The sequence below is a fragment of the Scomber japonicus genome, chromosome 7 (assembly GCF_027409825.1).
Source record: "Scomber japonicus isolate fScoJap1 chromosome 7, fScoJap1.pri, whole genome shotgun sequence".
In the NCBI taxonomy this organism is placed as follows: Eukaryota; Metazoa; Chordata; class Actinopteri; order Scombriformes; family Scombridae; genus Scomber; species Scomber japonicus.
The window spans coordinates 29,941,197-29,951,926 of NC_070584.1; the positions used below are offsets into that span (position 1 = coordinate 29,941,197).

The following is a 10,730-nucleotide window of genomic DNA, read 5'->3' on the forward strand; positions in this document are numbered from 1 at the left end:
TAAGCAACAGCTAAAACCTGACAGCAGCCTGCATGGATGGTACAGAGCTTACAATTAAAATGCATTTTGAAGGTGTACATGCTTTTTCTAGAATTTCACTCATAATACTGATGAATACAAGCACTTAGAATAATTTTCGCCTTTGATTATTTAAGGAGACTGACTGGGCATTGCTTCAAGTTTCCAGTTTGGCAGTTTCAAATTTCGGTTTGAAGCAGTTTGGGGTTGAGCACCTCGCTCATATGCAGCTGAGTACTTTCTAATTTAAGGAAAGGAAAGTTATTCTTACTGAGAATATAATATCATATTTTCCTTCCACTTCACTAATCTGTGTTTATATTCCATCTGATCTATCCACACACATAAATCAAAATCTGCCATATGGGTCTGAGTCCCATCAAAAGAAACAATAATTATACTTCTCTAATTCATTTCTTTGGCAGGATCAGCACCATGAAGACCAGACTAGGCTGTCTCTCCAACAAATCTGACTCCTACAGTGATTTCTCTGAGTTCCTGCCTCCTGCTCAGGAAACTACAGCCAGGTGTCTGAAGTGAGTCTGACAAAAAACCCTGTGTCTACCTCTGAGGGAGTACATATTTCATTTTTAAGTTAATTAAAATGGCTCAGTGGTGTAAAATAACCATAGTGTCCATGCTACACTAGATCAAAGCTGCAACGTCTTTTAAAACTTTTAAGGTTTAACCCTCCTGTTGTCCTCATGTCAAGGGAGGAAGAAGGAAGGAAAGGAGGGAGGTAGGAAGGAAGGAAGGAAGGAAGGAGGGAAGGAAAGGAAGAAGGAAAGGAAGGATGGAGGAAAGAAGGATGGAAGGAAGGAGGGAAGGAAGGAAGGAAGGAAGGAAGGAAGGAAGGAAGGTGGGAGGAAAGGAGAAAGGAAAAGAGGAATGGAGGAAGAAGGGAAGGAAAGGAGGAAGGGAGGAAGGAAAGAAGGAAGGGAGGAAGGAAAGGAAGGAAGGAAGGAGGGAAGGAAAGAAGGACAGAAGGAAGGGAGGATGGAAAGGAAAGGAAGGAACAGTCAAAACAGACGGGGTAAATTTGACCCAGCAGGTTAAAAAACAAACTAGAAGGATTTTTTATTACACTTCTGTGAGGTCAAGGTTACACTTGTTTAAGATGTATGCTATTTCTCTCACTGTGATCAGATTAATTTTGAATGCTTTAATCTTTAGCAGCCTAATGCCACAATCATATGATATAATAAACACCATTGTGAAAATGAGGGTTAGGGTTAGTCAGTTATTAGACTTATTCATTTGCAAACATTTCCAAGTCAGACTGAGGGCCCCACACACTGCAGATGTGTTTAAAAGACACCTAAAAACTTATCTCTTTACTAAAGCATTTTGCTAAGTCTTTTATATGTTGTCTTTTAACCTTTTCTTTTTATTTTTTATTTTTATTTTATTCTCTGCTCTGTAGCACTTTGAGATTGTTGAAATGTAAAGTGCAATACAAATTAAATGTATTATTATTATTGTTATTATAATTATTATTATTATTATTATTATTATATGGAAGTTACTTATGCAAACTCATTACTTTCATTTCTCATATTTCAGTATAACCATTATAATTATAACTCCCAAGACAATAACTCATAATTGTAAATTATGTGACATTGTTATTGAGCTAAACACATGTTCAATATATTATCTAACCAGTTGCATGTTAATAATATGTTAATGTATTCTTATAATCTCAAAAATAGTGTTACCCCATGTTGCAACACATAAAGAGCATTCAAATGTGAACGAAGGTCAGCTGTTGTTCTTCCTGTGCTGTCTTGCTGTCAAGCTTCTGTAAATATAACCAGATATTATAATTATTTTACAGCCTTGAGCGGAAGAACCACTGTGAGCAGAGGATAAATCATACATTAAACTCAGCTGCCTTTCAATAATACATGTGGTGTTAAAAATGCATGAAAGCACAGTGGTAGGTTGGTTAGTTAGCATCTTACTCAGACACTTTTCCTTTGCTTTCTCTCCATCAGACTGTCAACGGATGAGGTTGAACAGTGGTCTGAATCGTTTGATCACCTTCTAACTCACAAATGTAAGTGAATCATTTTTTTTTCATTTTTGGTCCCTCGCACATGAGCCATGTACAGCCAGTATCAAGAAAATCAAAGCTATGATCATGTTAGATATTCCCGTCCTGTTTCTTTAATGGTTTCTATTTTTCAGTCTGCACAGGCAAAGTCCATCTTCCTCCTCCTCCAATCTCATCTTATGTAACAGTCTAATTTCTGTGTTGTGAGGCCTCCTTACCACATAATGAGTCACATACTTGTTTGTGACCTTCCCCCTCAGATCAAACATACACTGTGAAAGATTCAATCACACTCATCCATCTGGTCAAATAGGTCACGCATTTATTTTCTAACAGTTAACAAGTGAAGTGACGTAGACTCGTTAACATCAAACTGATAGATTCAAAAGACGAAATCTAATCGATATTGATCAATCTGTCAATCAATTATTTCCTTAATTAATAACACAATCAGTGATGTAATGAGTTTCCCAGAGCCCAGTGTTATATCTTCAAATGACTTCATTCAACCAAGAGTAGCAAAGATTCACATTAGAGAAGCAATGAATGTGCAATGTCCTTTCTAAATTAATACTTTAACCCTCCTGTTGTCCTTGAGTCAAAGAAGGAAGGGAGGGAGGAAGGAAAGAAGAAAGGAGGGAGGAAAGAAGGAAGGAAGGAAAGGAGGGAAGGAAAGGAGGAAGGAAGGGAGGAAAGGAGAGAGGAAAGGAGGGAGGAAAGAAGAAAGGAGGGAGGAAAGAAAGAGAAGGAGGGAATTAAGGACAGGAAGGAAGGAGGAAGAAGGAAGGAAAGGAGGGAGGAAGGAAAGAGAGAGAAGGAGGGAGGAAGCAAGAAGGAAAGGAGGGAGGAAAGAAGGAAGGAAAGGAGGGAGGGAGGAAGGAAAGGAGGGAGGAAAGAAGGAAAGAGGGAGGAAAGAAAGAGAGAAGGAAGGAAAGAGGAAGGAAGGGAGGAAAGAAGGAACAGTCAAAACGGACGGGGTCAATTTGACCCGAGAGGACGACACAACGGTTAAATGATGACTTGATGGCTAAAAAAAGTTGATTAATTACATCATGTCCACCAAAGAAAACTCCACAGGGTCCATTCCTTTAAAGCTGATCCAGTCACTGCCAGCCTTTAAAATAATGTTGAACATGTTTGATTTGAACTTGTGGAAGTCAATCAGTACTCTCAATGCGAACGATGCAACAACTGATAACCTCACAGTCCTTCCTCACACTTTCCAGCTGTCTCCATTAACCAATTTTCTTCACCTTTCCATGCAAATTGCTTTTGATGTCTCTCTCTGATTTCTGTTTTTAAAATATTTCATGCAAATTTGTCATCTTGTGCAATATGAGTAATTAAACACATCCCACAAAATGACATAACCCTAATCACTTCTGACTGCCAAAAAACCAAAACCATATGCATATTATACAGACATTCTTATCTCATTCCTATTTTTATACATGTATAATCTTCAGTTCTGTTCCCAACTTAAACAGAAAAAACAAAACAGATTGTCAAGCAAGATCTGTCCTCACCTCCTCCTCCACGCTTTGATTGGGCTTGCTAAACTAGGGTGCACAGCTCTATCATTCAGGTGATTAAATCCATCATATCAAAGGCGGTGTTAGTTAGGGACAGCCAGCATCGACTGAAATAAAGCTATAAACATCCTGAACATTATGTGTTCTGTTCAGCTCGAGGTTATGACATAACACGCTGGTTTGACACACAGCCATTAGAAAGCTAATGTTGCTCACGGTAAAACAGAAAGTTTGTTACAGATCCAGGAATAGTGTCTTCCCTGGGCAGAGAGAAGAATGATACACCTGCGTATCCTGTTTCAATTGACCAAGCATTAGAGAGGTGAACTACAACATGTACATGAACACACACACATACACATACATTACATAAGTAACGTCAAAGCAATAGGAGCACAGCACTGGATGTACCCTTGATAGGATATTGCATTCACAATGGCCCTCCACTTGGACTTGCCTTCATTGGAGTATCATCATCATGTTTTTGCTGTGGGCGTGACCTGTGCACAGTGTCAGATGTTACATGTCTTATTAGTACAAGAACATTCTGTGAGGTTGACAAGCAGCAGTAAGCATATTATATCTCGGTTACAATGTGTTCAGCTGAGATTGTTATGAAGAGTTGCATGCAAACATATCAAAATGTCAGCGCTTCAGGAACTTAAAGCATAGCAGGATTGTTTTGACTTTAGCAACAATGTTTTTTGGGTTTTTTTTTTTTTAATACCCTGGTCTTGCCCAGGAGTCTCCAGTGATTGCCTTTTCCTCCCAGCTGTCCTGCAGTGTCATTATTACTCCCAGCTGCTCCTAATTGCTGTGATGTATTTAAGCTCCTGTCTCCTGTCAGTTCATCGGGTTCCCTTGTTACACTTTTGAATTACTCGGCTAGATTTCTTGAACGCCTGCTTTATACCTAATAACTTGCTCAAGATTCTTGCCTTAAAGGGAACCTATTATGCTTTTCCTTATTTTCAGTAATGCTGCTCTGAATGCTTTTTTTTCAGTCCGAAGCTATTTGAACTTTCTTTATATGGTCATCTGCACCATGCATAGTGTTCACTGCTCAACTCCGCTAATAATTTGGCATTTTTCCATTGTTTTGGGAGCGGTCACACAGTCGAGCTGGCATGCTGTGGGTGTTTTTCCATTACACAGCATGGCAAAGTAAAATACGTAGTTTACCTGTTGGAGGTGTGCTGGTCATCTGCAGATCTTGAAACTTAAGATATGGAAACTTAGAGACAAATCGAAACTTAAAATCATGCAACGCTACTCTAGTGGAGTCCCAGAATACAGAGAGCTGAAATTGAGTATAACGTCAATCAATCAAGCTATCAGACTTTTTTTTTTTTAGCATTTTTCATATGAAGAAAATATAACACGATGTGCTTCACACAATAAAACAATAGCGCCCTACCCACTCACAAAGTGATACATGACTTTGTTATTAATAAAGCACTCAATTATACCAGCACTCAATAAAAACAGGAACTGAGTAAACGCTATCATAAAGCTCAGTAATTTGCAATGAGGAAACACTAAAGGCAGAATTACAATGAATGAATTAATTAATAAATAAATAAATGCACAAACAGTAGATAAAAGAAATTAGATGATTGAGGTAGGTAGATATACGGGCAGAATATTAAATGTTAAATCCAGAAATTTTAAAATGGATACCAAGAGGAGAAAGAGATTAAAACACATACCGGTATATAAATAGACAAATAAGTTCTTCAAGTGTTCAGGAAGGCTGTTCCAGTGACGTGGGCCATATTAATAAAAGGATGCCTCACTGCAGAGTTTTAATCTGACTTCAGGGATAATTAAAAGGCCACTACCAGAATACCTGGGGGTTCATAGGCTGGAAGCAAATCCAATGAATTGGTAGCACCACGACTATTACGAGCTTTATTAGCCAATATGTTCTATATATATATATATATAATATAAGTTCTGAGGCAAACAGGTAGGCAAAGCAGAGACTTCAAAATGGGCGTAATGTGTGCTCTCTTTCTGGTTCTAGTCAAGAGTTTTGAAGTAATTGTAATTGAGCTGTATTATTTTTAGGATGTAGAGCATTACAACAGTCAATCCTGCAGGTAATTAAGGGATTAATGTATCTGTTTGAGTTGAGAGAGAATGGGTCTGTTCGAAACCACATACTTTCCTACTACTTGTACTAACTCTGTCATCATTTGAAGTATGTAGTGTGTTTCAACTGTGTAGTATGTGATTTAGAGTATGTGAGAAGTTTCTGGATGGTTTACTAGATTCACCAGAAATGCAGAGTATGCATCAAGAGCTGGTATGTTCACTTCCTGTTTTCAAAATAAAAGCACCAATTCTATCATTATGGTTTTCTTAATAATAAAAGGTAACAGGTGTTTTATTTTGTGAAAATAACAGGAAGTGCGTTACTTGCTACGGCTAACTCCGAATTCGCAGGAACAAAACTTTAAACAGGTGTTATTTGGACAACTTAGCGTCACATTGTGGATCTAAAGGGCTACTTTACTTTCTTCCTAAAAAGGTTAGACATGTGGATAAAGTGGTATATTTACAGAGTTAGAGCTAAAATGAAATCAGCTTCAGCCTGATGATTTCAGCTCGGGTAGGAATGAAATGCATTGTGGGTTATCGTGTAGTTTACTACAGTGTAAATGGTCTGCTTACTATCTGGTCGTTTAGTGTGTAGGATGGAAGTATGTAGTATAGAAGTATGTGGTTTCGAACACAGCCCATGTTTTTGAGACTATTGTTACGACCCCTCCCTTTCTGCTCACCATCATACAGTTGATTACTTCCTGCAGGAGTTGATAGTCAGGGAGGGTCATTAGTGCAAGGTGCTGACACCTGGTTAGGCCTCTACCAAGGTGATAAATGCCAGCTACAGGTTCTGGGTTCAGTTTAGCGTTATCCTTTTACACTCAACAGCAGCACACAATGTCTCACTCATCCACTCACTGCAATCACCATTAATGCCACTACTCTCCACACCTCATCCTTTTTGTAGATATGTTGTTTAAGTTACAATAAAACATTTTCATTCGGCACCAAAAACCCTGGCTTGACCCTTGTCACATATGTTGAGCCAGTTTGTGACAGTATAAAAAGCATTCTTAGTTAGTTTGTAATGTGAGGTTCAAAACTAAGCTCTGAATTAAACATTACTTTTTGATCGAGATCATTTAAGGCCAGTACTTGCAGTTTTGTACTGAGTTTGTCTCTCTGAGCTTCAGTACCAACAACCAAGGCTTCAGTTCTGTCATGATTAAGCTGTAAAAAATTTTCCATCTTTAACTTAAGATCTACAATACAGCTAAAAAGGGCATCTGCCTGCCCTGAGTCATCAAGAGACGCAGCAGTATAAAGCTGTGTGTCATCAGCATAGCTATGGAAATATATGCATGCTTTCTGATGATCCCTTTTTAATTAGTCCTCACTTGCACTTCAGCTCTTTCAAATCTCCTCTTCTGTGTCCGTCAACCTTTCCCTGCTGTCATTTTGCACCTCCAAACTGCCTCAGTCTAACCCTCCTCAGCCACCTACCAAGCGACAGACCCTTAGACCCCTCTCATCTCCACATGTTTAAACGACCCTGAAGACCTTACCAGTCTTCTCTTGTCTTGTCTTGTCTAAATCCAGTCACATAATCCGGTGGGATCTGAAAAGGTTGGATGTACTTAAACAGAATTTTCTTGTCAAGGAATATCTGCAACTCTCTGCAACTGGTGAAATATAATAGTTTAAAATTCCAGGAGCTGTGAATCCCTTTACTACAAGGAAGGACACAATCAAAATGTTGAAAGAACTAAAATAAGTAGTGTAGCAAATATCAGAAGAGAATAACCAGAGGAGTCCAGGTATAAATAGTCAGTTTGATCATAAAATGCTTGGAAATAATGTAACAGCTTTAGGGAAATAACAGTAAGTGATGATACATGCCTTAGTGGCTTGTCTGACTCGAACTGCTTTACTTGTTTTAGTTTCATCCATAGGGAATTTAAAACTTGCACATATTTTATTATCTCCTCAAATTCTGATGTTGCTTTACAAATACCAATACACTTCAGAATTTATAAGAATCTGCTTTTTTAACCTTCCTGTCATCCTCCCGGGTCAAATTGACCCCATCTGTTTTGACTGTTCCTTCCTTCCTTCCTTCCTTCCTTCCTTCCTTCCTTCCTTCCTTCCTTCCTTCCTTCCTTCCTTCCTTGCCTCCTTCTTTACTTTCTTCCTTCCTCCTTCATTCCTCCCTTCCTGCCTTCCTTTATCCCTCCCTCCCTCATTCCTTTTTCCTACCTTCCTTCTTTCCTTACCTCCCTTCCTCCCTCCCTTCTATCCTCCCTTCCTTCCTTCCGTCTGTCCTTCCTCCCTTCCATCCTTCCTTCCTTCCTCCTTTCCCTTCTTCTTCCTCCCTTCCTTCCTTCCTTCCTTGACTCGAGGACAACAGGAGGGTTACATTTATGGCAATAACTAATTTAGAGGATTGTGCATCATCAGCAGAGGTCAGTACTCTGAGTGCTTGTGTGTCACTAAGAAGAAAATCCTGTCAAACATTTTCTAGAAAGCTTAAGTAGACGAAGAGTCGATTCCCCTTCATACTGAACACTAATGTGTTTTTGTGTGTATCCGTATGCTCATAACCTGTAAAGCTGTTGGTGTGTGTGTGTGTGTGTGTCAGTGTGTCTCTATGAGTAGTGTTGTCGCTTATGCACAGATGGACCATCCCCCTCTGCCTCGCTTTATTAAGTAAACAGCAGACACGAGAATGGTTGAAATAACATGTCAACATGACACAGGCGCATAGAAAAACATGTGCTTCCTCTGTGTTTTCATCAATAAAGAGCGCATTAATTTGTCACTTATCTTGACTGATAAAGACACACAAAAAAAAAAAAAAATTATTTGTGGGAGGATTTTGTTCTGATTTGTTTGTGTTCTGATTATGAGAGCCGTTTCCCGCTTCTGAGAACAAGAGTATACGTACTGGAAAAATATCAACATAGGATGAATGGTATTATCACAACCCCCCCGTCCCCCTCCTCCCCCCCTTACATTTTGAGAATAAACATCCATAGAAAAGGGAGATCTCAGCTTCTCTCCAGAAATAGTCGCTACGACATCAATCATGTTCTGAAGTGTTTTTTGTTGTGTTTTTTACCCACCCATCCCAAACCCCCCCCCCTCCCATTTTTACAGTCTGATTCATTTGTTCTTTCCAGATGGCCTAGCTGCCTTCCGGACATTTCTCAAGACGGAGTTCAGTGACGAAAATATTGAGTTTTGGATGGCCTGCGAGGACTACAAAAAGATCAAGAGCTCGGCCAAGCTTGTGTCAAAAGCAGACAAAATCTACAAGGAGTTCATTGACGTTCAGGCACCAAGAGAGGTTTGACTATGATGATGATGATGATGATGAAAAAGTCTTCCTCTGTTTATCAGTGCCTTTCTGAAACACTATAGAAGAGCTGGTTAGGTTTAGGCAAAAACACTACTTGGTTTAGTTAGGGTTAAAATCAAACAATATTAACACAGATTTGGTGAATAATCTCCAGCATCCAAACATCCAAACTTTGTTGAATTATCAGTCCCCTCCAAGGTTCATGCTGATTATGGTTGTGTTTTGTAGTTATTTGAACAAACAACAAATGCTCTTCTTATGAAAACAATCTCTTTTTCAAACTTGCCCTCAAATGAACTCAGACTTTGTCCAAGCACCAGATTCAAGACAGCCTGTTATCCCTACTTTATTAAATTAATACTATAAAAGAGCAGGCTGGGATTTGTTTTTACCAAAGCTTCTTTGGAGTTACTATCCTTTAACCTTCCTGTTGTCCTCCCGGGTCAAATTGACCCCGTCTGTTTTGACTGTTCCTTTTTTCCTCCCTTTCTCTTTTCCTTCTCTTCCCTTCCTTCCTTCCTTCCTTCCTTCCTTCCTTCCTTCCTTTCTTCCCCTCTTCTTTCCTTCCTTCCTTCCTCGCTTCCCCTCTTCTTTCCTTCCTTCCTTCCTCCCTTCCTCTTTTCCTTTCTCCCTCATTCCTTATTTCCTCCCTCCCTCCTACCTTCCTTCCTTCCTTCCTTCTTCCTCCCTTCCTCTTTTCCTTGCTCCCTCCCTCCCTCGTTCCTTTTTCCTCCCTTCCTTCCATCCGTCTGTCCTTCATCCCTTCCTCCCTCCCTTCTATCCATCCTTCCTTCCTTCCTTCCTTCCTTCCTCCCTTCCTCCCTTCCTCCTTTCCTTCCTCCCTTCCATCCTTGACTCCAGGACAACAGGAGGGTTAATGCCTCACTTGTAAGTCGCTCTGGAAAAAAGTACATTTTTACAATTTGCCAAATGATGAAATGTAAATGTATGACACATATAATTAAAGCTCAAACAGAACAGTATGATTCGAGCTAGAACAGAGCCGTCCTCTTACCGATGGAGAAGCAATAGGCAATCGATGAAATATGCTCAAACCAACAGTATAATATTTGGTGGAATATCACTTTAAGGTTGAGTGTTAGCAATGTTTATATTTTCTAATGGTCACACATCATGTTGCTGTGTGTGTGATCATTTAATGGTTTTAAAATGAGGGGCCTTCCCTATATTTAGAAATGCCTATTTGCGCTCTTTATCTTGGCAGGTAAACATTGACTACCGCACCAGAGAGAAGACCAAGCAGAGTCTGGAGGATCCATCCCCGACCAGCCTCAACGAGATCCAAGCTAAAGTGTACAGCCTCATGGAAAAAGACTCCTACCCACGATTCCTCAGGTCCAAGATGTACCAGGATATTGTCAACAGAACGCATGCACAAGGCCAGCGGAGGTCTGTTTGACCCCAATCTGATGACAACCAAAATGGACATAAAACTGGACCTAAACTGTAAATCATTCATTAACCCTTTGACACCATCTATGAATACTGTGAATCTGCAAGGATGGGGTGACTGTTTCCTTTGTCTACACCAGTTCCATGCATGCAATCCCTCTAGATAAGTCGTGTCTTGGTGGACTGCACTGTACAGATAGGGAGATTGGATGACGATAGGATATTTGTTTTATTGCTCCTACTTAGTGCTGGGCGATATATCTGAAAATATCCTCAAAGCTAAAATGACCATATCATGTGATAA

The 10,730-nt window shown here is 39.6% G+C and overlaps 1 protein-coding gene across 1 annotated transcript in view; it reads left to right on the forward strand.

Annotated features, from left to right (window-relative positions):
- rgs8 (regulator of G protein signaling 8) overlaps positions 1-10,433 on the forward strand; it is a 38,189-nt gene extending 27,756 nt beyond the window's left edge. The window contains 4 exon segments of the mRNA XM_053323039.1: positions 444-554; positions 2,016-2,077; positions 8,835-9,001; positions 10,239-10,433. Of these exon segments, the coding sequence (XP_053179014.1) occupies positions 444-554; positions 2,016-2,077; positions 8,835-9,001; positions 10,239-10,433 (535 nt within the window).
- Positions 10,434-10,730: the final 297 nt, after the last annotated feature.